Source organism: Lampetra fluviatilis, chromosome 28 (genome assembly GCF_964198595.1).
Source record: "Lampetra fluviatilis chromosome 28, kcLamFluv1.1, whole genome shotgun sequence".
NCBI lineage: Eukaryota > Metazoa > Chordata > Hyperoartia > Petromyzontiformes > Petromyzontidae > Lampetra > Lampetra fluviatilis.
In genome coordinates this window covers 6,138,838-6,166,266 of record NC_136302.1, presented here as the reverse complement: position 1 = coordinate 6,166,266, position 27,429 = coordinate 6,138,838, and the positions used below count along the sequence as shown (strand labels likewise).

The 27,429-nt window shown below is 48.9% G+C and overlaps 1 protein-coding gene across 1 annotated transcript in view; it reads left to right on the top strand.

Moving 5' to 3' along the window:
• The window catches only part of LOC144942723 (anoctamin-7-like), a 46,423-nt gene extending 20,370 nt beyond the window's left edge, over positions 1 to 26,053 (top strand). Inside the window, exons 13-23 of the mRNA XM_078869589.1 lie at positions 2,003 to 2,101; positions 3,380 to 3,482; positions 4,392 to 4,503; positions 5,118 to 5,172; positions 5,894 to 5,991; positions 6,588 to 6,724; positions 8,965 to 9,170; positions 9,980 to 10,122; positions 11,389 to 11,479; positions 15,909 to 16,043; positions 25,877 to 26,053. Coding sequence (XP_078725715.1) covers positions 2,003 to 2,101; positions 3,380 to 3,482; positions 4,392 to 4,503; positions 5,118 to 5,172; positions 5,894 to 5,991; positions 6,588 to 6,724; positions 8,965 to 9,170; positions 9,980 to 10,122; positions 11,389 to 11,479; positions 15,909 to 16,043; positions 25,877 to 25,990 — 1,293 coding nt within the window. The 3' untranslated portion in view covers positions 25,991 to 26,053. The remainder of the gene's footprint in view (positions 1 to 2,002; positions 2,102 to 3,379; positions 3,483 to 4,391; positions 4,504 to 5,117; positions 5,173 to 5,893; positions 5,992 to 6,587; positions 6,725 to 8,964; positions 9,171 to 9,979; positions 10,123 to 11,388; positions 11,480 to 15,908; positions 16,044 to 25,876) is intronic.
• Positions 26,054 to 27,429: the final 1,376 nt, after the last annotated feature.

The window sequence follows — 27,429 nt, the reverse complement described above, 5'->3', positions numbered from 1 at the left end:
ACAGTGGATGTAAAAGATCCCGTGACATCATTCGAAGAGTGTAAGCCTTTGTGTGCTGACGTCATGATCCCATTTTTACAAAGTTGAATAGCTTTCAAATTACTCAATTGGGCTTTGACATAGTAATATTTTTCCCTAATGTGAAACTACTGCAGGATATGTATGTGAAACAGTGCCTTTATGCTAATTTTTTCGTAGTTTAGTGGTGGTTAATTGAAGGTGGAGGGGTTACCAGCCCCTCGCACCCGTCCAGAGCCCCCGTTTAGCCACTGTGGTGGTCACAGACGCCATGAGGGGAGAGGCCAATGGGCATTGGCCCTCCCCCCACAGCACTGCCCACGACAGTGTTGCCCGTCCGGCACCGCGAGGAGGTAGGAGGTTGTTTTGCTGGACGGAAACATTTAGGCTGGCCTGCCTACGATCCATCCTGGGTTTAACCAGGCTGGATTGTGTGAGGAGCTCACAAGTCCTTGAAAGATCTGGGCAAAGTCCCATCAGTGAGCTCCTCCGGCAGGCAAGGCTGCGTTGGCTGGGTCATGTAGCCCGCATGCCCAGCCACCGCATGCCTAAACAGCTTTTGTTCGGCCGGATCGAGGGGGCTAAACGGGCGCGGCACGGGCTAGAGAAGAGATGGAGTGATGTGGTACAGGAGGACGTGGAGCTGAGTGGACTTGCCGATGACTGGTACCAGCGGTGTCAAGATCGGCCTCAGTGGAGGAGGCTCGTGAAGGACGCTACTGGGCAGTTGGAGGCAGTCGCCCTCCAACAACAACGGAGGGCGGAGGAGCGACGCTCACAACAACGAGCGGAGCGCCGGGTGGCTAAAGCACAGCAAGTTGGCACAGTAGGGGTCACAGGTGGTGCATCAGCCAGTCATCTCGGTCATCTCGGTCAGTCGACCCGTGGCACCTGGGTCTGCCCCGTGACCTCCTGCCAGTGGGCGTTCGACACTTCACGTGGCCTCAGGGTGCACATGGCCTGGCACAAGCGTCGTGGTGACATCACCGCCACTTAGTGGCGAATGGCGGTTGTTGTTGTTGTTATGCTAACCTTGCAGTGTAAGCATGGTGTGAATTCCAAATGTACTAATATTTTTTTATTATAACGAAACTTGATCATTTTGTAAACATCGTCATTGCATTGTGATTAGTGACATGGCACCCCTGACACGTGCAATCTTTTTTCCAGATTTTTCCACCAGATGGCAATTGTATCACATAATCAACGATAGTATCGCCCTTGCATAACTACACACGAGAAAATCAGAAATCCGATATTAATTATTGACCTCTGAGGGTATAACTATTACAGATAGTCCCCGAGTTATGATGGTCCGACTTACGATATTTCGATCTTACAATGGCGATAGTGATACAATTGTAAAATATTTTAAATTTCGCGCGGCAGGCAAACGCAGCAGCGTACGAGGTACGATGCTGTACGTTGGGACGCTGCTGGGATGTACGCATCTCCCGCCTTGTGTGATGCAGATAGGATTGTTTCTTGAAAAAAACTTTCTATTAAATTGCAGTTCATATAGGTAGGCTAAGAATTTACCTTGTTTTTTACTTTACATTTTACTGTGCAATACAGTATTGTAATTAATAAATACATGCAGTACATAATTTATACAGTACGGTACTGTAAATTGCTTTGTTTTGCTAAATTATCACCATTCTTTAAGAATCCTTGGTCGGCTAGCCCATCTTCGACTTACGATATTTTCGACTTACGATGGGGTCGTCGTAACGCATCTCCATCGTAAGTAGAGGACTACCTGTACATCGGAATTTGTAAAATAATGAAGCTGCAATATGTTGACACCCGCATGAATCGTGGCAATGTTTACATGTGGGTGGAATGGCTGCAGTTAGCATGTAGTGATGATGATGATGACATAAATGTGAGTCCGATTCATGCTTTAAATCCTGCCGATATTTACCGTGTTAAGTTTAGGCCAAATATTTGTGACGTTTTATGTCAATATGTTGTGTTTTTGTAGATCTCTGTGGTTCTAATATTCCTGGTCACTGTGATACTGTACGAAGCCCTTCTAAGCATTTCAATCTTCAAGACTGGCAATTGGTTCCTCGCGACGCAGGTAATTACGTTCTCCCACAATACCGCAGCTCAATTGTAGCTCCCTCCTACAGAGCTAGTACTTTGGTAGTTTTCCAAACAGTGGAGCTTGATTCCTTGTCAGGCGCAGGGTCATTCAACAGTAAGTCTGGTGTATTGATGTATAACAGTGTTATTGAATTACCCAGGAACATCTCACTGAGTCTCAACATTATTTTTCTTGACTTAAAGCTTTCGTGACTGCAGGAATTCGTATTCTCTTTGGGTCTTTCGGTAAAGTCACGTAGATAGGTTCAAAGAAAATAACAAAAAACTACGACGTTTCGATCGCAACACAAGCGGTCGTCATCAGAAAAAAGACGACCACTTGTGTTGCGATTGAAACGTCGTGGTTTTTTGTTATTTTGTTATTTTCTTTGAACCTATCTCCGTGACTTTACCGAAAGACCCAAAGAATATGATTTTTCTGTCGGTTCCTGAATTGGGACATTTGGCCAATTTGATTTTGATCAGTCAGATTTTACTAACATTAAGTAAATATTGTTTAGAACCAATGTGGTGGATCTATTTAATGCGAATTCATAGCCCAACATGGATAAAGTATTTGTTTTTATGTTAGCTATTATTTTGTTATTTCTGCTATTGTGTAATGCATAATTTCAGGTTTTTTGGGTTAGATCGAGTAAAAATATAAATGTCATTAAACCCGCCACCACCCGACACACCCATTTTGTCAGGTTTGTCACGTAAGCAGAACATGCCAATTCGTTACTAGTACAGCATCACCGGTGTGTTGAAGAACAATGTCACGAAATTTACAATCTAAGTACGACGTTTCGCCAGTAATTACGACTAGCTTCATCAGGTGACAGCCAGATTTGTGGAGAAATTCTCATGTTTCGTTTCCTAAATAGAGGGGTAGATGTGAGGCATCACTTGTGAGCACTTCTTGAGCGATGAGGGGGGGGGGGTGGGATTAATGAATGCATATAAATGACAAAGGGTATCCAAAATACCTATATTGTTGATGATATTGGTCACGAAAAGCCTACGTGTTAAACTATTGTGTAATGGTTCGTAGATTGGACTACAAATCATAGTTTACCAGTTTGATTATACTGTCCGGAGCGTCGGTTAAAACAGCATTGGAAGTTTATTATATCCACCCAGTCACAGTCCACCCAGTACACGTATTATTGGTAAACTACAGTTAATTGATTGACATAACAGTAGAGGTGCGTGATTAATAGCCTATTTTGGTGAGGTTTGGGAAAGTAATTGTGGTTTCTGATGTTTTCAGGCGACGAATATCGCGAACATGACTGGCACCTTGATGTTCCTCGTGCTGATCGTGATCATGTCGCGCTTGTACACGACCATGGCAGACTATCTCACCAGATGGGGTATGTGTTTGGTATAATCCACAATGTATCTAGCAGCAATTGCCGACCTCATCCATACACTGCATATTTGATATATTGCATACGAAAAGTATGTACATATACACGTATAGCCATTTGTTAATCTGCTGCTGGATGAGGGCATCCCCATGCCTTGCAGAAAGTGGGGGTTATTTGACCATACTTCACCACACAGGTCAGTACGGGTTAGTGAACGTGAGGAGCATAGATAATGGAGCAGAGAGGTACATTACAACAATGGATTTTGTTGTACTACCCTTAGCTGACCGACAACGTAGGACAGCCCCTGCAGCCGTCCATTGCAAGCCGGTGTGCATGCTGGTCGCCCATCCGAGCACTATCCAGGCTAAACCACTGCTTAGCTGCCAAGATCGGCGCGTACGCCTGGTGATTTGGTCGTTATGCACAGTTTCTCCAAGTGTGTCAATGAATGCAACGTACTCACAAATTGTGTTCGCCACGTTTATTTCATTGCACGCTTCATGACAAAGAAAAAGGCAACACAATCCGTAACCTCTCGTTGTTTTTTCAGCACGTTTGTTGCAGACGACGATTGCTATCGTCATTCGTGTTAATTGCATCCCACAATGTTGTTCATTCATTATGTATAAGGTCCAACTCCTAAATATAGCTAACTACCAAGCAAATGAAAAAAAACTAATAAAGAAATTGCACCAAAACAAAAGGCACAAATAACAAAGAAGTTACCACAACAGAGAAATTCGCCCAATTAAGTCTCAACATCCCCAGACCATAATCTCAACTTCTCACACGATCCAGGGATACCTTCACAGGAGGGGGGCGGTGGAGTGGCAAAAAAGTTACGACTAAATAAAAAAAAACAATCGGTTAAACGGAATCGACTTAAACTTGCTTTGGTGTTTTGATCAGAAATGCACCGGACACAGTCGGAGCACGAGAACGCTTTAACCGTCAAGGTGTTCATCTTCCAGCTGGTCAATTTCTACTCCTCGCCTGTGTACGTGGGCTTCTTCAAGGGCAAGTAAGTGCCATGCTACAACTTCTGCCTCCAATCCGTGACCCTCTGGGCATAGTCAGATTAACCCTTTTCACGTTTCAAGATGTCCTGCAAGTTGCAGGGTGGGTCCCATTCACCTCCTGAATCTCGGAACGCACAAGCGGTTCGCGTTCATTTTATTTGGAGATGCATAGCGCCGCTGTTTTTTTAAGATATTGCATTGTACTCACCGCATATAAGTGTAGCGCCACGGCCCCGCTCTATGATAGCTAGCACCAAACTGTTCCTATTTCCCGCATCTCCGTTAGCACGGTTGGCTACGTACGTTGCGAAAGAAGTTCAACATACATACTTTATGAGATTAGATCTCGGTAAATGTGCGCAGCCCTGCATTCGCTTGCTCACACCACTGCTAGCAGAAGGGAACTCCACTAGAGGGAGCTATGTGAATGTAAAACAAATATCCGTGGATTCGTTTAGTGTGCATTAAGGTGATCGGGGCCCTTGGTTTAAATATCATCCAAAAGATGGCATCCATGAGCACTGTTCCGATGTTTAACGATTCTGGCATGCACATTGCATTTGTGATGGATACTGATTCATCTAGTTGTTGTCGTGGTGCGTGTTTTGTTTTCCAGGTTCAATGGGTATCCAGGAAACTACGGATCCCTTTTTGGAACTCGAAATGAAAACGCAAGTCAAACATTGGTCCCCCACTCTCTGCACTATCACCTTGTTAATTAAGTGACCTTGATTCATCGATTGATAACATATATGAACAGACGTGTCGCGAATCAGTTTAGATCTCTCGCAGAGCAGTGTAGCCAATTGTGTTCGAGAACAGCTCACGTAAGCATATATTGCAGATCTACCTCTGAGTTCCCTTCAAGTGACCTTTCTTCCATACAGTAGGGAGCAGCACTTTTCCACCTTCTCTGCCACTGACAGTAATGTCCATCACATGACAGTTAAACTGCCATTTAATTCTGAGAGCTGATATTCAGCTAAATTCAGGCAAAACCAAATGTGCCATGATAATTATGTTGTGCTGCCATTGGTGACTGGGCTGATACCATGAACCCACTGAATCCAGGATCTGAGTGGTGCCAGCTCTGAACTCTGACCTCTGAGCCACTTCTGCAATTGTTAATTAGAACTCTACTACTCTACAACCCAGCAGAACGTTAACTCTGAATAATGATTGTGATTTAAAAAATTACATCTCATTAACTTCATGGTGAAGCATTTTAGCAACTGTAATAAATGTTCAGACCCGTCAACATCATGGTGAAATGTTTGGTATATATAGTAAACATTGCAACTGAACAACATGACGGTAAATCATTTAGCCACGATTATATATCGAAACTCATCAATGTTTTGAAGAGTCATAGTGAGGCGATGCTGTGTTCAGTGTCCCCAAGGCGGCTGCCTGATCGAGCTGGCTCAACAGCTGTTCATCATCATGGTGGGGAAGCAGATCCTTAACAACCTGCAGGAGCTTATCGTCCCGTGAGTTCCAATATGCACTTTAACCAACGCTCAAAACGCAATGTTAATCAGTCAATATGCCATGCTGATCAGTGCCGGTTGTTGAAAACTAAACTAAACTATTTTTTTTTATTTTACCAGGTAAGTCCCTCTGAACTACAAAGGTACTTTTCTGAAGCGACCTGGCCACAAATGATAGCTCAACGAAGTGGCTTATCACGTGGAAATGTCTAGCAGCCGTAGAGAAGGGGGCCCAGGATTGGTTCAGATATCACTTGCCACTGATTTTATCCACGTGTGCAGCCCTGCAATCGCTTGCTCACACCACTGCTAGCAGAAGGGAACTCCACTAGAGGGAGCTATGTGAATGTAAAACAAATATCCGTGGATTATTTTAGTGTACATTGGGTGATCAGTGCCTTGGGTTTAAATATCATCCAAAAGATGGCATCCATGAATAGAACTCGCCAGCATGCTAACCACTGCACCACGGCTCTACCCTCTTAATAATTATTTTCACATTCATTCACTCTTACTGCCAATTTCCTACCATTTCACATCCACCTTTCACAGTGGTACCACATACTGATCGTGCTTCCCTCTGATCTGCACTGCAGGATAATCCAGCAGTGGAGGCAGCGGAAGAAGCTGGATGAGATCCGAGGCAAGCGTCTGGTACAAGAGCTCAACATCTGGGAGGACGACTATGAGCTCCTGCATAACACTGGCCTTTTCGACGAGTACCTGGAAATGGGTGAGGCAGATGGACGGTTATTGCATTGCAAATAGAATTACCAGTGTTACTTTATATTGCATCTGTATGCGACCACATCCCAAGATATCCCGCAAAAACAGTGGACATATTAATTTTGTAGAGAGACATAGCCGGAATCATATTCACAAGTAATAAAATATTTTAAAATGCTTTTTATTAAACACGCTTTAATGAAATGTACTGTCCGAGCTGCCCCTCCCCATGCCCACTTCCCCCATCGCCCCTCCCCTCCTTCCACATCCCCCGCCCCTGGGCGTGGCTCCCCGTGGCTTGCCGTGACGTAAGGGACCACGTGGTGATTTACAGGCAACGTCAGTTGAGCGTGGACAATTAGAACCGTTAAAAAGATTGTTTAAAAATATATATTTTTTTATGATAGAATTTAGTATTATCATCAGTATGACATAGCTATACGAAGTTTGCAGTCTATAGGACATTGGGAATACGGTTGAAATTGAGTTGCAAGATTTTTGGATACGACAACACATACAGTAAGTGAAATAAAAGCATGTAAACAGTTGTTAAATATAAGTTTTGGATTTTTTTTTTATGATAGAATATCGTGTTGTCATAAGTATGACATACCTATACGAAGTTTGCAGTCGATAGGACATTGGGAAGTGTGTAAAAATTTAGTTACAAGATTTCTTTTTTGAAGATACAACAGACGAAGTGAGTTAAATAAAAGCGTGAAAGCGTGTAAAAAAAGGAATATCTTGGTTATTTCGGTAAAGTCACGTAGAAGGGAAATAATAAAATAATAAAAATAAAACATAATAAAATAAATCTCATTACGTTCCGGTCACACCTGAGGACGGCTGCTTGCGTTGCGGCCAAAACGTGAGAATTATTTTATTATGTTGTATTTTTATTATTTTAGTATCTCCCTTCTACGTGACTTTACCGAAAGAACCAAGAAGATGAATCCCTGCAGTCACGAAAGCTTTAAATTGAAAAAAAAGGAATATCTTGAGCCGGAACGCGAACAGAGACACTGTCTAAATATCATGGATGGCTATGAGTAAGGAGATCCAAACTGGGGGCAGTGGAGGTGAATGAGTCACCACCCACTGATTCAAGGTTGACTGGGGTCTTCAATAGAAAGCGTTGGTTTTCTGGGGGCAGAACGTGTGCAGAGGGCAATAGAGTGAGATGACAGGAAAGAAGTAAGGGAGTTCATGTGGAGGTGAGCAGAGTGAGATGAGAGGGGACAGGCAATGCTGAGTACATGGAGGATCCTGAAAGTATATTTTTGGTTCTTACGGTAAAGTCACGTAGAAGGGAAATAATACAATAATATAAATATAAAACAAAAAAAATTCTCACGACGTTTCGACTGCAACACAAGCAATCATCATCAGGTGTGAAATCCACAGCAAGAAAATTTGAAAAAAGTGGTGCTTTGTCCTGACGTCAGCACCACAGACAGCGATTTGGCAGTTGGCCAGATGGACGAGTCCATCTAGGAGGGGGGAGAAAATGGAATGCGGTCTGAAAGTCACCGTAAGCATGAACACAATCAATTAAGACCTGAAATGATTTATCAAATCCTTCCAATGATTGCTAAGCCAGAATCCATTTTCTCGGTTGAAATTGTCTCTGTGTTTGTATATGTGAATAGCCTCATGAACGAACCTCTCATGGTAGCCAGATGGCTTGCAAAGAACCTGAAAGTGTTTACGTACCCTGGATGCCTCACACCACAAAACATTTCCGAGTGTTCAGTTTTCACCAACCCCCTTACACAGGGGTCAGAAACCAATATTCCAACAGCCGCAATGCATGTGAATACGAAACGGTGGTCCTTAATGGGGAATGGTAGTGTTGTAGCGGTTAGCATGCCGTGCTATGAACCCAGCGACGCGAGTTCGATTCCCGCTCATGGCCAATGCCAATAACGAATATTTGAACCAGTCCTGGGCCTCCCCTATGTCGACTCAGCCTCAAATAAGTAGCTGGTGTAGTGTATAAACATCACCGATGGGAAGACAAAGGTGGTCAGGCGTGGTGCTGGCCACCCACCCCCTCGTGTTATACCATGCCTGCCTTCGTAGTTGCTAACTGCACTTGCCCCAACAGTCTGTTAAGGCTATATGGGGGATCTTTGTATTTGTGGTCGTTAATAAATAACGTCACAAAGCAGTTCTTAAAACGCCACACGCGGCTGCGGAGCCGCAAGTTTCCGATCCCTGCCCCTAACTCAACCTTCTCGACCACAGTGATGCAGTTTGGGTTCATCACCATCTTCGTCATGGCGTTCCCGCTGGCTCCGCTCTTCGCGCTCATCAACAACTGGGTGGAGATCCGTCTGGACGCGCGCAAGTTTGTGTGTCGGTACCGGCGCTCGGTGGTGGAGCGCGTCAGGGGCATCGGCGTCTGGTTCGACATCCTCTCTGGCCTCGCCCACATCTCCATCATCTCCAACGTCAGTGTCGTTCCTTTCCCGTTGCACATCGTTCGCTGTGCTTTGATTTCCGGTCGTACCGCAAATTGTTCGGCATGGTGTCTGACGTTTCACTCCACGTGCTTCCCGAAGATGGCTTTCGTCTAGCATGGCTGATGATGATTCGGCCCTTGGTAAGGAAAAGTTCACCCCTGCGTTAAACAGAACTGAATGAACAAACAGATGAACAGTTTGACTTATGCCCAGGTATTTTTGTGGTTGTGCTGTATGGCTCACTGATATGTTTTCTGGTTGTACCGCATGTTCTTTGGCACAATGTCCGACTTTTCACTGCACGTGCTGGAAGTTTCCCGAGGAAGCTTCCTGAAAAAGCCCATGACCTAATCAGCGGCAATGCATCCGATCTCCGCGGATCTGGAAAGCTGAACAGGATTTAGCGTGGATAGTGCTTCGCTGGGGGACCACAATGCACAGCAATTTGTGAGAGACTGCTGTGTTGTATGTACTATACTTCAATGCTCCCTGTCTTCACTAACACACTTTGACCAGTGTGGTGAATTACGGTCAAGGTACCCCCTGACACTAGCACGACGTGTGGAGGCCCTGGTCAAACTAACATAATTAAAGCATCCTTTTCTGCTGTTTGTCACGAAGCTTATATATTGACGTGTGAATTGCTTTATTTGATATGATTTAAAACAAGTGAGATCTGATTTATATACACATTTCTCTTAGAAAACAGTTATGTCACCAATTGACTGCAATTTTTGTTGCGCTTGAGTGCCAGCCAATTGTGTTTTAAACGGCGCTAAATCGGTGTTGCGTTCCAGGCCTTTTTGATAGCGTTCACCTCTGACTTCCTGCCCCGCCTACTCTACCGATACACCTACAAGTCGTCACTGGACGGTTACGTCGATTTCACGTTGGCCTACGCTCCCCGTGAATACGTGGCCGCCAATCACACCATGTGCAGGTACTGCCTCCTGCTCGTGCTGTGCACACAGTGAGCAGCAATGTTACCACTCGTGCAGCGTGCACAATTTATTTCTCTTTTGGCATATTACAGTAGAGAGAGGCTGCAGTAGTTAGACACTGGGGGGTGTCTCTCATACATTATGGTTGACTTGAATGCCTGCTTTGAATTCTGCTTAACACATAGGCTTTCGCGACCAATATCATCCATATTAGTGGTTTTTAGGTTAGATCGCTTAAATATAGAAATTTGTCGTTAAACCCGCCACCACCTGACACAGCTCATTAGTAAGGTTTGTCACGTAAACCGAACATGCCAATTCGTTACTAGTACAGCACACCGGTGTGTTGGAGAGCCAAGCTACAACATTAACAATACAATAATTATACAATCGGAATTGATATAGTATCTAAATAGAAGCTTAAAGCGGTGACTTGATTTTGATTCTCAGCCACGGCAAACATCATTGGCGAGTGATATCCGAAATTGGTCCTGGGCCAACCTTTTATCAATCTGCACTGCCTAAACCAGCGTGTAGTAGTTGATTAAGAAAGGAATGTAAGTCACTTACTACTTCGTAAATGCAACCACATGTCAAGATGCTGTAAAGAAACAGCGGACATTTATTTTGTAGAGAGAGGCAGTCCATCATAAGCAGATGAGAATAGAAAGGTCTTAAGGCTCTGGACTTGAACAGGGGCAAGAAATTCGACAGCATGGATGGCTGTGGAAAGGCGAAGTGATTTACAGACTATGGGGGCAGCAACAACTAGACTTGTAAACAAAGAATGTCAGAAGCGTCAATTTTCTTGCTTATCTATACGAGTGAACATTACTGAGCTGGCATGGCTGAGATCCTGGTTTTGAAACTGGATTTTAGCCGCCCGTAATCTGACAAGGTTCCCAAGTGATGGTTCGGCCAGGTCACCATCGATGGCACAAAGATGGCATCTTTGAATGATTCTGGCTCTGGGAATTATAAATGTATTGTTGGCATGCAATGAACACACTCTATGCAGGACAATTAAATGGCATGTATAAAGATGCCTATTTAAGCGATTTTAAAAGCATTTCTGCAAGGTCATAGTCCAGGGCTGTTTCCAACTGTGGTCGCATAGCATACTTTTTTAAAGCTCCACCGCACCTGCGGGTCTATATTGGTTTTAAAGCAACGAAAACCTGAAATGTCACATTTTAACGGTAGCCGTAGCAACAGTCTAGGCTAAACTGCAAATGACTGCACATTTGTCACTTGTAAATCTACAGATACAAAGACTTCCGAGATCAAGATGGGAACCTGACGCTCTTTTACTGGAAGCTCCTGGCTGTGCGTTTGAGCTTTGTGATTATCTTTGAGGTACCGGAGTTTGTCAGCACACACTTAAGGGAAAATGTCAAAACTGGGTGGTTTTTAACTTTTGCCGACAAAACTGGATCCCAAATGTCAAAACTGGGTGGTCTTGGAAAACGACAGGCAAAACAGGGTGGTGCTTTTTGATATGACAAAACTGGGTGATGTTCAATGTGGATAAATGTCAAAACTGGGTGAAGAAGGTGTACGATTTAATGTATAATTTTGTACACGTTTAGGTCCTTGCGTTATTCATCCATATGTCGCCACAGATTTAGAGCGTTCCAAATGATGTTTCTCGTGGCTCATGTTCCATACCTTGCACCACAAACTTCCCGTTTGCATACTGGCACAGTGTGCCAGCTCGCTACTACAGTAACACTTACTTGCCATATGTATACTGGCACAGTGTGCCAGCTTGCAACTACAGTAACACTTTCAGCTCGCGAACATACACGAACTTGCCATTTGTATACTGGTACAGTGTGCCAGCTTGCATGCTACACCTACTACAGTAGAACAACGGTAGATAGTGTTTGCATCGAGAAGTATGGTGCTGCACACTTAGAACAAAACATGTTACATATATATAACTACTTCGACGGGCAAGAGCGCTTGTTGTGGCCCTTGGCGCGACAGAAGGAGCACCGCGTGAGGCCCAATGGGCCACCTTCGCCACGGTTGCGAATCCGACGCTTCTTCGGGCGGCCAGCCTTCTTCTGGCGAGGAGGTGGCATCATGGTGTTGTCGCGTTGCAGCTCCTCGGCAATGGGCAGCTCGATACCGGCAACCGAGGTCCATGTCGTGTTGATGGCAGAGACTTGGTAACACACCGCACATGCGTCGTAGAGCTCGGGCATCCGCCCAAACGCCATGAGGGCACGAATGTAGTGCCGACACGGCAAGCCCATCTGCTTCATGTACCCGCACGTGCACGTCCGAGAGCTGAGATCGACTCGGCGCTTGGCAGAGGCGTAGGCGTCTGGATCCTTGACGTATGCACGCGTCGAGGTACTCTCGTAGACCTTGTACCTCGGGGCCAACGCCTGCTGAGCATCGATGAGTCCTTGAGCGTACGGCGTAATGACACGCCCTTGAGCGGCCCACTTCTCGGCGTCGCTGCGGTGGGCAAAGGCCGTCGTCATCATGTCTTCCATGTGGTGCATGAGGAAGTGGAAGGGGTCCATCTCGCGAGCCGGCAGGGCCTCGCTGTTCGTGGACTCCACAAAGTTCGTCGTGCGCCAGCCGTACAATGGCGTCGTGTGCAGGTGCGGGTAGAGCGCCCACGTGTGGGGGTCGATCTTGTTGTAGTACGTGGCCGCCGCAGGCAGAGCTACGCCCAAGCAGCCCAAGGAGCTGCGGCCTCGGAGGCGCACCCTTGGGCATCGTAGATGATGCCTTGGAGGTCGGGCGTGAACGCGGAGCCGATGTTGTCCACGCCGTTGCAGATCAAATGCCGCGTGCAGTGGATGAGCATGAGGTCCTTCCAGTTGGAGGCTAGGATGCCCGTGCCACGATCGCAGAAGACCGGCGTGCCGTCGAGCTCGATGTCGTTGGTCGTGCAGCAGTTGAGAAACCAGTCGTAGGCCGCTGCCGTCTCGGACGGCACCAGCGCCACGGCGAGAAGGACGTTGCGGTTGTTGCCGTCGCGCCCAACGAGGACGAGCATGGTTCCATTGTAGGCGCGCGCCTTCATGTGCGACCCGTCGATGCCGACGACGCGTTGAAGACTTGGCTGCAACGAGCGTGCGATCGGGTTGCAGATGAACGCACCCCAGAAGATGCCCGCGTCTTCTCGCACACTGCAGGTCGTCGCGTTGAGCTTGCCGAACGTCTCCACCAGCGAGTTGATGAACTCGAAGCCTGCATGGGCCGCACTCTCGTTCGCCGCGATGCACGTGTCCTTGGCGCGGTACATCATCCGGGTCGGGACAATGACGCGAGCAACGTCGGCGACCTGGGCAATGACAGTCGGTGCGGAGGTACGGGGGTTGGCGCGAAAGGCCGAACGGGCTGTCGTGTTCGCCTCCACTTGGCGCTGCGTGATCTTGGTAGTGCCCGTGCAGCCGTGGTGATCCGTGCACAGCGCCGAGACGCGGAAGCCGCGTCGTTCCCCCGTGAGCTTCGTCAGCTTCACCTTGAAGGAACAAGGTGTTGAACTAGAGCAGACGATGGCAACGTGCCGTCCGCCGCTTCGCTTGAGGTCAAGGACCGCGCGCTTGCCTTGTTGCAAAGCAAAGTCTTGGATGCCGTGGATGGCCTCGCGGCGCGTGGTAAAAGTCTTCTTGGGGTGGAGGGTTGCCATTCGAATGTGAGCAAGGTGGCAGTGCGCCCGCCTGGTCGCAAGCCCGCCCCGAGCTCACTTCCGAGTCCGAGCCGTAGCTTGAAATGTTGGTCGTTGGGGTGCTGGCACACTGTGCCAGCGTACAAATATCAAGTGTGTGTAGTTATATGGTGCTGGCACACTGTGCCAGCATACTAATACCACGTGTTTAGATGAATGGGGTGCTGGCACAGTGTGCCAGTATACAAATACCAAGTGTTTGGATGAATGGGGTGCTGGCACACTGTGCTAGTATACAATTATCAAGTGTATTTGACAAATGTCAAAACTGGGTGCACCCTGAGTGTCCAAAACTCAAGTTTTTGGCCACCCAGGGTGCACCCAGTTTTGACATTTGGGATCCAGTTTTGTCGGCAAAAGTTAAAAACCACCCAGTTTTGACATTTTCCCACACACTTAACTTCCAATTATCTTTGTGCTTGCTCTTCATGAAGTGTGACAACATTAAGTATACTCACTTGCATAAATTACGTATTCCTATGGTAAGGGACTAGTCTTTCCCGATGCAAAATATCCTCAAAAGCCTTCAAGCTTATTATAGAGCTACCAAATAACGGGGGAGGCTCAACCGGGATGGGTGATGACCTCCGCCAGTCCGACACAGCAGTGCCCCCCTCAACTCTCTGACACTGTCCCCACCCATTGCTTCCCTGCCAACCCTGCCCACTGCTCAGGTTGCCCTCACCCATTGGCCTGTTTTCACGAATTGAGCGCAAGGGCCATCAAATGTTAAACTGGGTCAAAGTCCCAGCAGGATTTCTGAAATGGCCGGGGACTGTTCTGGCCCCAACCCAGGGTGTTTGACAGCTTCAAACATGCACAACCAGAGTGTTGATGTTCGAGTTGGTATTCTTGTTATTAATGATAATGTTTCCTGTCAACAACTATACAGATTGGCTTGGAGGCAGTATTTATGCTGGTAATGAATGCCTATGGTAATGTGAGTCTCTCAATCGGCTCGACCTTCCTTTGCGTTAGTGTAAAAATCCACCCACTCATGAATATTAATGAGGGGGGGGGGCTCATGTGGAGTGACGTCACGCGGGGGGATGAGCCTCATGTGCAGTGACGTCACGCGCAGGACGGACAGACATTTCTGGGTGATCATAGTAGGTAATTAGTTTTAAGTAATTAGGTTTGCAACATGAAGTGTAATATAACCAGATATTGTAGAGGGTAAATTCAAGTGAATCCATTCCGAATGAGTTATATAGTCTAAATAATGCTTCTGAATTCTATGGCCAAAGCCGTTGATGCAAAAACACCTCGCCAACATGTTCCACCCTCTGCAAGATCTCCCAGCTGCAGCACAGTCGACACGTGACCCTCCAACATCTGCCCTGACAGTCTCCCACCACCAAAACAAAAACCTATCCGTGTATCTCACTGGAAACGTAGACATTCTTCAGTTGTAAATCTTTCGCACGTCTTTTTATCACCGAACATTGCAGTGTGGTGGACAGAGTAAGGGTTACATTGACTGCCTATCATCGACAGCTTTGGCCGTGAATTTTGTCATACATCATTCTTACAGAAGGATTTGCAATCATGAATATTGTCACGTGGGTTCTGCAACTCGTCGTTGTGTGCATTAAGCGAAGCACGTTCATGTTGTCTAATTTTATTGATGTCATATTTATTCAAATATTTCACCTGCAATATCCTTTGGGATGGAACATCTCCATTGCAACTGTGTCTATGGTATCAATTAACACATACACATAGCAAACACGTAATGACTTGTTTATGAACATTGTAAATCTGTAATCTATACATTACTGCATTTATACAATGAATATCCCACTCGGTTTAACATCATAAGTACACATATAAATCATTTAAACTGTGCACACTGACAGTTCCTTTCTATAGAGTGTAACATCAAATATTACTGTGACGTATGCCGCATACCAGGTGTGCCATCGTGAAAAGAACCCACCGTAAACCTCACGGCAAATTACCAACACGTTCCTTCAGAGTGATGAGTGAATAGCCGTGTGCCTGAGGATGACCTTGCTTTAAAGGGAAACATGCGAGAACTCCGAAGTTTACTCCGTGAACTCACCCAGTGGCTATGTTTTCTCTCGGCAGCACCTGGTGTTTCTTGTGGCTCGAGCAATAGATTGGCTCATTATGGATGTGGCTCCTGATCTAAAGGTAAAAATTAAACGGGAAGAGTACCTGGCAAAGCAAGCTCTGTCCGAAGACCAGAAAACACTGGAAAAGGTCAGTTGAAGTCTCCGTGTGCGTGTCTCACCGATGTCCCTGTGTGTGTGTGCGCGCATGTGCAAACTTACATTGGGTGTAGACATTTTTTGTAGGGAAAGGTCAATTGTTGTGTATTCCCATCTTGACAAGAATAGCTGAAATATATTGCCTTGGTTCATAATATAGTTTCGGGTCAGGCCAAGTTACAATTTGACCAGGATTTGTGTTGGTGAGACATTTGTGTTGGTGAGGCATTGAACACCGCGCCGATTATTATTGTTCAGCTGAAGGACAATTCTCGCAACCAAATTTAGCAGTTAGTAAAATATTGATTAAGAATCGTAACGTTGGCTGAGAAAAACCTATGTGTTAAAATTAGTACCCCATTGTTGTTGGCGATAGTGACGTTGTCTCATTGTCACTGATCAATGGACGAAAACAGAATATTTCCCCACGCGTGAAACGGCCTTCAAAATGTTAGAAGTGTAGTGGTGGTGTTGACGCGCGCCGACTGTGACAGTGATGGATCACGGGGCGGCACGGGGTGCGGGGTTGGGCACGCGTTGTGGGCGTGGTATGGACACGCGCGCGCCGGGAGTGACGGATGACGGGGCGGCGCCGCGTGGGTGGTGAGGCACGCTGAGATGTGGGAAAACAGGATCGTAGCCAGCGCCCAGTGATTGGTCAAATAGGATGGGTGCTCTCAGCGACGTCCGCAGGTGGGGTATAAAGGGGGACGCGCGAGAGCACTCGGGGTTGTTAACCAGTTGAAGATCGAAGACGGAGTTGAAGACCTAGTGCCCCGAGACCCCTAGTCCCGCTGTCCTTGTAGGGACCGGGGCCCTGTGTGGCTCGGAGGCGAGACTGTGGGACCCGTGGTTCGACGCCCACGTGGGCCGGGACTGGGGGACCCACAGTCGAGACGGACACCCCGGCAGGGTGTGTCCCGAGTAGCTCAGTGGGCGTTAGTCACCCGAGTAGCTCAGTGGGTGTTTGTCACCCGAGTAGCTCAGTGGGCGTTAGTCGCCAGAGTAGCTCAGTGGGCGTTAGTCGCCAGAGTAGCTAAGTGGGTGTTGGTCACCCGAGTAACCCAGTGGGTGTTAGTCACCCGAGTAACCAAGTGGGTGTTAGTCACCCGAGTAACCAAGTGGGTGTTAGTCACCCGAGTAACCAAGTGGGTGTTAGTCACCCGAGATACTACAGTGGGTGTTAGTCGCCTGTGAACCGAAGTTGGTGAAATAAAGAGTGTGCTACCCGTGAAGTCGTCTCCCGCCGAGTTACTACATTACAACTGGCGTCAGAAGTAAACCTGTCTTCAAGAAGAATGGATACTAGGAAGACTACCCGTACCCACGAGCGAGATCGGGAAGACGACGGCGTACCGGAGACACCAACCTCGGGAGGAGAGGACGAGGAGTTGCCGCCGATGCAGCACTTCGCGGCGATGGCCGACGCTCAGCTCGCCTCCGACACCAGCCTACAGGACGCGCACTCCCGCCTGGCGGAGTTGCTGCTCGCCGCCGCTGCAGTTTTGGCGGAGATCTCCGTTCCAGCGGGCGGAGGGACGGCTGCGGGGTTGGAGGAGGCGGCGCGGCTGGAGGGTTCCCGCCAGAAGGCGCTTCGCGCCAAAAGTTTTGAGGTTGGCGCCGTTTTTGAGGGACCGCCATTGTTTGGCGGGAAGCGGGGACACCACGTGACCGGAGATCTCCACTCAGCGCGGCCCGCGTCATCGGCGCGCGCCGGAGCTCTCCAGGGTGCGACTGCTGACCACAGTGGCGCGGGGGAAAATCGTTCCGACGACGACGACGACCGAGTCCTCCAGCAACGATTGCCCGCGCTGTCGGCGTTCAAGGCAGACGGAGGCGACTGGGGAGCCTTCCACCGAAGGTTCCTCGCACATCAAGAAATGTCGGGGTGGTCCGACACCACTGCCCTGCGCGCTCTGCCAGCGATGCTCGACGACGACGCGCTTGCAGCCTTCACATCGGCCCCACGGTCGTCTCGCTCAACGCTCCAGGCCGCGCTACACCTGATGGCTAGGGTGTTCGGCCCGCCCTCGACCTGCCGCCACCAATTCTACGATCGGCGGAAGGTGGCTGGGGAAACAACGCTCGCCTATCGCACGGCGCTGCTCGCCTTGGCGGACGCAGCTTTTCCCCGCATGGACAAGGAGGGGAAGGACGCCATGGTGACGGAGCAGCTGCTGGCGTTGGCCCACGAGTTGGGAGTCCCCATCAATGTGGCAGACGAAATGGATATCTGCTCCCTGGCGATCGCCACGAGTATTCGCGCGTACGAGGTCCTCAAGCGCAAGCCGACGGTCGTCTGCAAATTGGCGGAGAACGCGGCACTGGCCGCCACGATCGCCGAGCCTCAGCCAGCTGCGGATCGGGAGCAGGCCTTCGCTGTATCGCGTCCGGGGGAGTGGAGAACGGGAGGTCGTTCACCCACACGTTCATCCCGCAAGCTGGAGCAACCGAAACCTACGACATCCCTCGTCGTCTGCTACAACTGCGGCCTTCGGGGTCACGTCGCAGCCGGGTGCCGGGCCCCGCGTCAGCGCGCCACGGGACCACGTCGGGACGACGACCAGGCCCACAAGTCATCCCAACTAAACCCGGCAAGTCACGGCACCTCACACGCCCGGTCCACATACGCGGCACGTTCGGGTCGCCGCTTGGCGGTGGGGGGTCCGCGGCTGGGTGCTGGGGGTTCACTTCGGCGGGGGGGGTCCGTACACGGCCCGCAAGCAGTCGAATGGTCCGAATTGGCCCACAGGATAGTGGCTGCGTCGGCCGGGTCGTCCGTGGTAACGGGGTTTATTGACGGGGTTGAGGTCCGGGTGCTTGTGGACACGGGTGCGTCGGCCACTATCATTTCGGACCTTATTTATAACATTCTTCCCGTCCAAAGTCGACCCCTTCTGCCTGTGGACGTGCCATTTTATGCGGCGAATGGGGGATCCCTGGGGATCATCGGCCAGATTCGGGCGACTATTTGCATTGGTGACATCAAATTGGCGGGCCCTATTTTTGTATCATCATCGCTGGCCGTTCCTTGTTTGCTAGGTACGGACTTTTAGTCCAAAATGCCCATCAAAATTCTCATAGATCAGGCCTGCATTGAGCTTCCGTCGGGACGGCGGGTTGCGTTCTTGACAAGCCCTACCAAAATACGCACAGTTTGTGCGACGGTGCAGGCGCTGGCAACTCAGACTGTACGGGTGCCCCCGGGATCGCAAATGTTGGTACCCCTTCGGTTGAGGAAACCACTCGGGGTGGGTGCGGAGGCACAGGGAGTACTGTTGGGGCCGTCTAACAGGGCCAAAAGGGGCCTCGACTTGGCGGTAGCTCAAACCATGGTGAGAGGGGACAGTGAGCCGTTCGTAATGGTCCTGAATACGGGGTCGCGGCCGGCCATAATTACGCAGGGAACGGTGCTGGCTCACGCCGCGCCGCTACCCGTTGAGGAACAGCTCGTTGCTCACGCCGATTTCAGTGTCGAGTCGCATCCTCCAAGTGATGAGAGGACAGAGTGGTTGGACTCGTTGTGTGCCGGGTCTGCTAACTTGTCCAAGGTGCAATTGGGAGCATTGAGGGGTTTGCTACTCGAGTTTGCTGACGTGTTCAGCAGACATAAGTACGATATCGGCTGCACAGACCTGTTGCGCCACCACATAGATACGGGGGACGCGGCCCCTATTCGACAGAATCCCTTCCGGCTCAGCCCAGCCGAGAAGGAGCATGTGCAGTCGGCGGTTAATGATATGTTGGCGGCCGACATCATTTCGCTCTCTTCTAGTCCGTGGGGTGCTCCTATTGTCCTAGTTAAAAAACAGGACGGGTCTTTGCGGTTCTGTGTCGATTTCCGCCGCTTAAACAAAATCTCGATGGCGGATGCGTATCCGCTCCCCAGAATGGATGAGTCGCTGGATGCCTTGGCGGGAGCACAGTTTTTTTCCACACTCGATCTGCTTTCCGGATTTTGGCAATTGCCCCTCGATAACGAATCTAAACCTAAAACCGCTTTCCGGACACCTGGTGGCCTATTTGAATTCAACCGTTTGCCCATGGGCTTACACTCCCGCCATGTTCCAGAGGCTCATGGAATTGGTTTTGTCGGGCCTCCAATGGGACTCCTGTTTGATTTATCTCAACGATATCATCGTTTTCAGCCGGACTTTTGAGGAGCACCTCCAGCGACTGAGAGCGGTGTTCCTCAGGATGCGTTCCGCTAAGCTTAAATTTAAACCGGCTAAATGTTTTCTGCTTCGGGAATCGGTCAGGTATTTGGGCCATATCGTGAGTCATTCAGGGATCTCGACAGACCCTGCTAAGACGCACTGCGTCAGCTCATGGCCAACGCCAACCTCGGTCACGGAGGTTCGCAGCTTTATTGGATTCGCCTCCTATTACCGTCGGTTTGTCAAGCAGTTTGCCACCATAGCCAGGCCCCTGCACGCTTTAACGGCTAAGGGTGTGCGGTTTCACTGGGGGGCGGAAGAGGAGGCTGCGTTCTGCTCCCTTCGTGACGCCTTGGTGCAGGCTCCCCCCTTGTGTTACCCCGATTTCACACAACCGTTTTTGCTTGACACGGATGCCAGCAACACCGGTATCGGGGGAGTGCTCTCACAGGTGGTCGGGGGGGTTGAACGGGTGGTCGCCTACGGTAGTAGAGTTCTTTCCCCCGCCGAACAACGCTATTGCGTGACTCGCCGTGAATTGTTAGCGATTGTGTTTTTTACACAGCAATTCAGGCCGTATCTTTACGGCCGTCATTTTACGGTTCGTACGGACCATGCGGCTCTCCAATACGCTATGCGGGTGGCGCAGCCATCGGGCCAATTGTCCCGATGGTTGGAGGTCCTTCAGGACTACCAATTCACGACGATTTACCGCAAGGGATTACGACACTCAAATGCGGACGCCTTGTCGCGGTTGCCACCGCGCACGGACTGCGCATGTTTGCTGGGATCGGCGCGGTGTAAACCCCCAGTCGCCGACGCCGCGGGAGTTGCGCTCGCCGCCACTGACACCCCGGGTGTCGACGCTCCCACGGGGAGGGACTCGCTGTTATCGTTGCCCCTCATTGAGTGGGGCCGTCTCCAAATGTCCGACAGCTCCCTGCTTACGCTACGTCGGAAAGTTGACGCTCCCGAGGTAGGGGATGCGCGGGTCGGTTCCTGGGTGTGCAGACAGGGCCTCTTGATGAAGTGGGACAACATGTCCCGGCGTCACGTGCTTGTTGTGCCTTTTGCTATGCGGGGTAGGGTCGTTCTGGCTGCTCATGAACGACTCATGCATCTGGGTTTTCACAAGACGCTCGCCCTAATCCAGCGAGACTATTATTGGCCGGGGATGGGTAACGACGTGGCGAACATTCTTAAGGGATGCGTAGGGTGCGCCCGAAGAAAACCGCCACCATTGGCGGCTAATCCACCGCTGCAATCCATTCAAGTTTCGCGCACAAACGAATTGGTTGCGTTAGACATCTTGGGGCCCTTTCCTGCTACGCCGAGGGGAAATAGGTTCCTGCTGGTTGGCGTAGAGTACTTCACCCGATGACCCATGGCATGGCCACTCGCCAACCAGTCGGCTGCAGCGGTTGCGGACGCCTTCGTCCAGGGTTATGTTTTGGACAAAGGCGTCCCCGAACGCTTGCTGATGGATCAAGGAAAGAATTTTTCGAGCGTTTTGTTGCGCGAGGTGTGCGACCTGTTGGGTACAAAGAAAGTGCGGACTTCCCCGTACCACCCGCAGACTGACGGGATGGTTGAGCGTCTGAACAGGACGATTACGTCTATGCTGTGCCAACAGGTCTGCGACGATCAGGTTGATTGGGACTTACAGGTGCCAGGGGTACTCGCGGCCTATCGAATGGCCCCTCATGCGGCGACGGGGTTTTCCCCATTTTTTCTTATGTATGGGCGGGAGGCCGATCCGGCCATGGACGTCCAACTGGGGATTTCCCAGCCACGTGCAAAATCAAAATTGGCAGACCACATCAAATTTAATATCGCCAAATTGGCTGAAGCGCGGGAGGCGGCGAGATTGAATTCGCGGTCTCGGCAAATCGCGAACGAGAGATTGCATGGACGGAGGGTGCATACGCACGATTGGAAACCAGGCGATAAGGCCTGGCTGCATTGTCCACATGCACCGTTGGCTACGTCCCCCAAATTGTTGAGACCTTGGAGGGGACCGGTAGAAATTGTGCGGGTTGCACGACCCCAGAGTATACAGATTAAATGGGGAAAACGCCGTTGGTACGTGCACCCCTCCCGACTGAAGCCCTATGCGGCACCGTGTGACCCCGTTCTGTGCCGTAACGACCGGGCGTGTGATGTGACCGTCGACTCGGGGAGGGATGTGTCGCAGGCTGATCCTCACGTGTCTCTACCTGACCCTCCCCCAGGTGTCTCGGGCCTGACGGCTGCTGACCGTCGGGAACCGGAATCCCGCGGCACGCGCGGGTCCCCGATGCCTGGCCCGTGCCTTCCTGAACTGCCGGCACCGCCGGACGGTCAACCGCGTTTGGTGCCGTACGACGGACCGGCAAGGCGGACTCGGGCTAGGGCACAACACTTTTCATGAAGACATTTTTCAACACCGAGCTCGCCCGGTGTTCCCCCTCTGCCGGGGTAATGTCCCGTTCTAGGGACGCTCGGAAAGAATGGGACGCTGCACGAGTCGGAAAAAAAAAAAAATGGAAATTTTTTTTTATTATTTTTCTTTTCTGCATACACATTTGGTATTGTCACTCGCCGGATTGTATATATTGTTCTGTTGTTGTGTAGTGGCATTGGTTGATGGTTGCGGATGGCAGTGTTCGCGTTGTGTTGTGTTGTTACGTTGGTTGTTGTTCTTGTTGTTGTGTTACGGGGCACACTGGGGGGAGGGGGTGTTGTATATTTTTATAGCAGCCGGGTCGGCTGCGAGCTATGTGGTAGGGGGTGATGTAGTGGTGGTGTTGACGCGCGCCGACTGTGACAGTGATGGATCACGGGGCGGCACGGGGTGCGGGGTTGGGCACGCGTTGTGGGCGTGGTATGGACACGCGCGCGCCGGGAGTGACGGATGACGGGGCGGCGCCGCGTGGGTGGTGAGGCACGCTGAGATGTGGGAAAACAGGATCGTAGCCAGCGCCCAGTGATTGGTCAAATAGGATGGGTGCTCTCAGCGACGTCCGCAGGTGGGGTATAAAGGGGGACGCGCGAGAGCACTCGGGGTTGTTAACCAGTTGAAGATCGAAGACGGAGTTGAAGACATAGTGCCCCGAGACCCCTAGTCCCGCTGTCCTTGTAGGGACCGGGGCCCTGTGTGGCTCGGAGGCGAGACTGTGGGACCCGTGGTTCGACGCCCACGTGGGTCGGGACTGGGGGACCCACAGTCGAGACGGACACCCCGGCAGGGTGTGTCCCGAGTAGCTCAGTGGGCGTTAGTCGCCAGAGTAGCTAAGTGGGTGTTAGTCACCCGAGTAGCTCAGTGGGTGTTTGTCACCCGAGTAGCTCAGTGGGCGTTAGTCGCCAGAGTAGCTCAGTGGGCGTTAGTCGCCAGAGTAGCTAAGTGGGTGTTGGTCACCCGAGTAACCCAGTGGGTGTTAGTCACCTGAGTAGCCAAGTGGGTGTTAGTCACCCGAGTAGCCAAGTGGGTGTTAGTCACCCGAGTAACCAAGTGGGTGTTAGTCACCCGAGTAACCAAGTGGGTGTTAGTCACCCGAGTAACCAAGTGGGTGTTAGTCACCCGAGTAGCTAAGTGGGTGTTAGTCACCCGGGTAACCAAGTGGGTGTTAGTCACCCGAGTAACCAAGTGGGTGTTAGTCACCCGAGATACTACAGTGGGTGTTAGTCGCCTGTGAACCGAAGTTGGTGAAATAAAGAGTGTGCTACCCGTGAAGTCGTCTCCCGCCGAGTTACTACATTACAGAAGCATTGAGCAGTATGTGAGGTTTGTACTACGATGTATGGGGTGGTAGTGGTCATGCTTTGCTTACATGTTGCATCACACGTGATTGCTGTGTTCTTCGTCCATGCAAGGCCATGACGTTTTAAGTTTTGCACGATTGTAACAATGATGACAGTTTTGTGCCGTACACTTCTTCATACGTCAGCTATTTTAAAAGCCGCACGAAAGTAAATTCCTATGTATGCTTACACAGCAACAAATGAGTATTTAAACACCAAACGCGGAATGGCTATGACGACATTTGTCACAACTAAAGAGAAAATGTATCGTAAATGATATCCAGAGAGGCTGAGGACATGCTACATTTTTAACGTGGTCAGGTGTGTGTGTGTGTGTGATTTTTAAAATCACAATTCCCAGTCTTGTCAGACAACTGAATTTTTGCACAAGTTAATCACTTCGTTCAGCCAGTTATGCTACCACGGTCCTTGAAAACCAAACTCATGTCAACGCCTCGTGTTTTAACATCGAAAGCGTAATCCGTCAAGTGCCAATTGGCATCGCATTCACCGAATAACAATAAACTACATAAATAATGACCAGTCTCCCCAACATGTTATTTCTCCAGTTCGGCCTATTTATCTGCTGCAAAGGTTACTTCATGTTGGGCATTCCCCAAAAATGTTCTAAGACAAAAATAATAATAATTATTACAGGAATTGTTTGTTTTTGATACTGCGCCATCCTTTTGGCCAGGTCATGTCAGAGCGTTTTACACACGGCAACCGACTTGCATTGCATCTCATCTCAACAACACATTTGGAAGGGCACCCCCAGCGGCAGCTGTCCCTGAAGGGTGACTCGGCACCTGGCCTGCAATTGGGCATTCATCTGCCAGTAGGGGGCCGATGATTACTACGTGCAATCCTATTTAACAGTTACAGTTATTTAACATTTCTAACTCTGCCCATGAGACTGTGTTGGTCGAAACTAGTTCAGAGTTTGCCCACTCAAAACCAATTCTGCTGGAATATATTGGTTCAGAAGGCTCGTAGGCCGATAAACAAAATATAAATTGTAATGTATATGGAGAGACGTACTTCACGTATGTTGATTATACATATGCAAGCTGGCATCCTTCACCACAGTGCACAATGAGTATAATAATCTTGATTAGAAGTTTCGATTTAAAGCTTTCGTGACTGCAGGGATTCATCTTATTGGTTCTTTCGGTAAAGTCACGTAGAAGGGAAGTAATAAAATAATAAAAATAAAACATAATAAAATAATTCTCACGACGTTTCGGCCACAACACAAGCAGCCGTCCTCAGGTGAAGACCAGGTCTGTCGAGGCGACAGCGTCTAAAAGAAAACACCACCATGCTTGGAGCGTCTATTTAAGCTTAGTCGCGGCGTCTCTGAAGAGATGCCTCGACAGACCTGGTCTTCACCTGTTGTGGCCGAAACATCGTGAGAATTATTTTATTATGTTTTATTTTTATTATTTTATTACTTCCCTTCTACGTGACTTTACCAAAAGAACCAAGAAGGAAAAAACTTGATTTGAAGATTTCGTGACTGCAGGAATCCATACTCTTTGGTTCTTTCGGTAGGTTTACCTACGTGGCTTTACCAAAAGAACCACATCAAGGTGTATATATGTTGCTGTCGCACATAACCTTTTATATCACCGCCCCAACCTGTCCATCACTGCATCGGGCGTGCCTTGCTTTTCACAAAACACCTCTAAAACAGACAATTGCAAGCCCGCACCATCATCATCTTAAAGCATTAGCACATTTAAAATTCTCTCTCCCAATGTGTTTGATCGCGGTCACCTTTGCCGTTGATTATTTCTAGGCCCTCGCGAGCGTAGGTGGCGTGTGTGGAATGTCGTGCGCTCAAGTTGTGTGTGCTGAAGTTGTGTGTGCTTTTGTTCGTGGTCAGCTGATGGTTGACATGCAGCCAGAGAGGAGGGACGGAGAGCCCAGGGACACGAGCAGGCGGAGATTCGAAGCGAAACTGAGTAGTGTGGGCGCAATCTTTAATATGAACAAGTGAATTAAAAAAAAGCCTTGTTGTCCTGACTGAATGGCCCGAAATGTACCAGATCTCAGAAGGAACTCGGACGCTAAGTGGGGTTTGAACCTGGTTTCTGCTTTTATGGGTGACCACCATGTGTAACAGATTGTTATCGGATCTGGGGCGATGTGGTGGGCAGCAGAGGGCAGTGTAGTAAAATCAGTTGTTGTGCTGTACTATGATCCAATGTTTGTGCACTATATACCAACCCCATGCTGATCAACGTGGTCAAGTGTGACCTGTACGGTGTGGGGAGGCCATCATCCAGCAGTGGATTAATTAAAAGGCTGTACACGCAAATGTACATTTTCACATTGCAGTACGATATAATATTGGGCAGTGTTTAGGATTTTTCATGGTATTTAAACTACAAAATGAATATATTAATTAGCATGTAGAAAAGAACAAGGCAGATAAGCAGCTAAACTGATGTCCTAAATTATTTAATGTTATTTAAAATATATATATTCCTGTTCTTAAGTGTATTTTAATATGATAGAAAGACACTTCAATAGGAGACGTTGCGTTTATGATATGTAGCAGTCAAAGAACTTGCATTTGTAGAATTTTCATACTTTTATGCTTATGTTATTAAATAAGTGCCAAAAATGCTTGAACTAGTAATTTGCACAAATGAACATTTTTTATTGCAAGCAGCAATTCTAAGTTGCTTCAAATCATATGCATGTTTCAGATCATTATATCTGTCAATGTGTCATGAATTACATAGATTTTTTACTGTTGTCTAACACGTAGGCTTTCGCGACCAATATCATTCATAATAGAGGTTTTTGGGTTAGATCGCGTAAATATATAAATGTGTCGTTAAAACCCGCCACCACCCGACACGGCCAACTAGTAAGGGTTGTCACGTAAACAGAACGTGACAATTCGTCGAGTACGACGTTTAGCCAGTAATTACAACTACTGGCGAAACGTACTCGGTTTGTAAATGTTGTGGCTTGGCTCTTCAACACACCGGTGTGCTGTACTAGTGACGAATTGGCACGTTCTGTTTACGTGACAACCTTTACGAGTTGGCTGTGTCGGGTGGTGGCAGGTTTTAACGACACGTTTATATATTTACGCGATCTAACCCAAAAACCTCTCTTATGGATTTCTACTCTTGTGTTTTATAGTTCATTGATGCATTTTTAGGTTTAAGCAGTAAGCACATATAGCAAAACACTGGGCGTAAAAATGCTGTCAGTTCCACGTGATTTGAGCTCCTCTCCTTCATTCCATGCCTGAAGAAGATTCCAGCACGTGGAGCGAAACGGTACAACCTGAAAACTGTGGCCATTGTTAGAAAAAAAACCGTTTCGTTTAATTATTTACTGATTGTGGTTTTTCTCTCTCTTCCTATCTCTTTCCTTCCCTGCTGCCACAACAAGGAATCCTAGCAGTGAGCGTTCTCC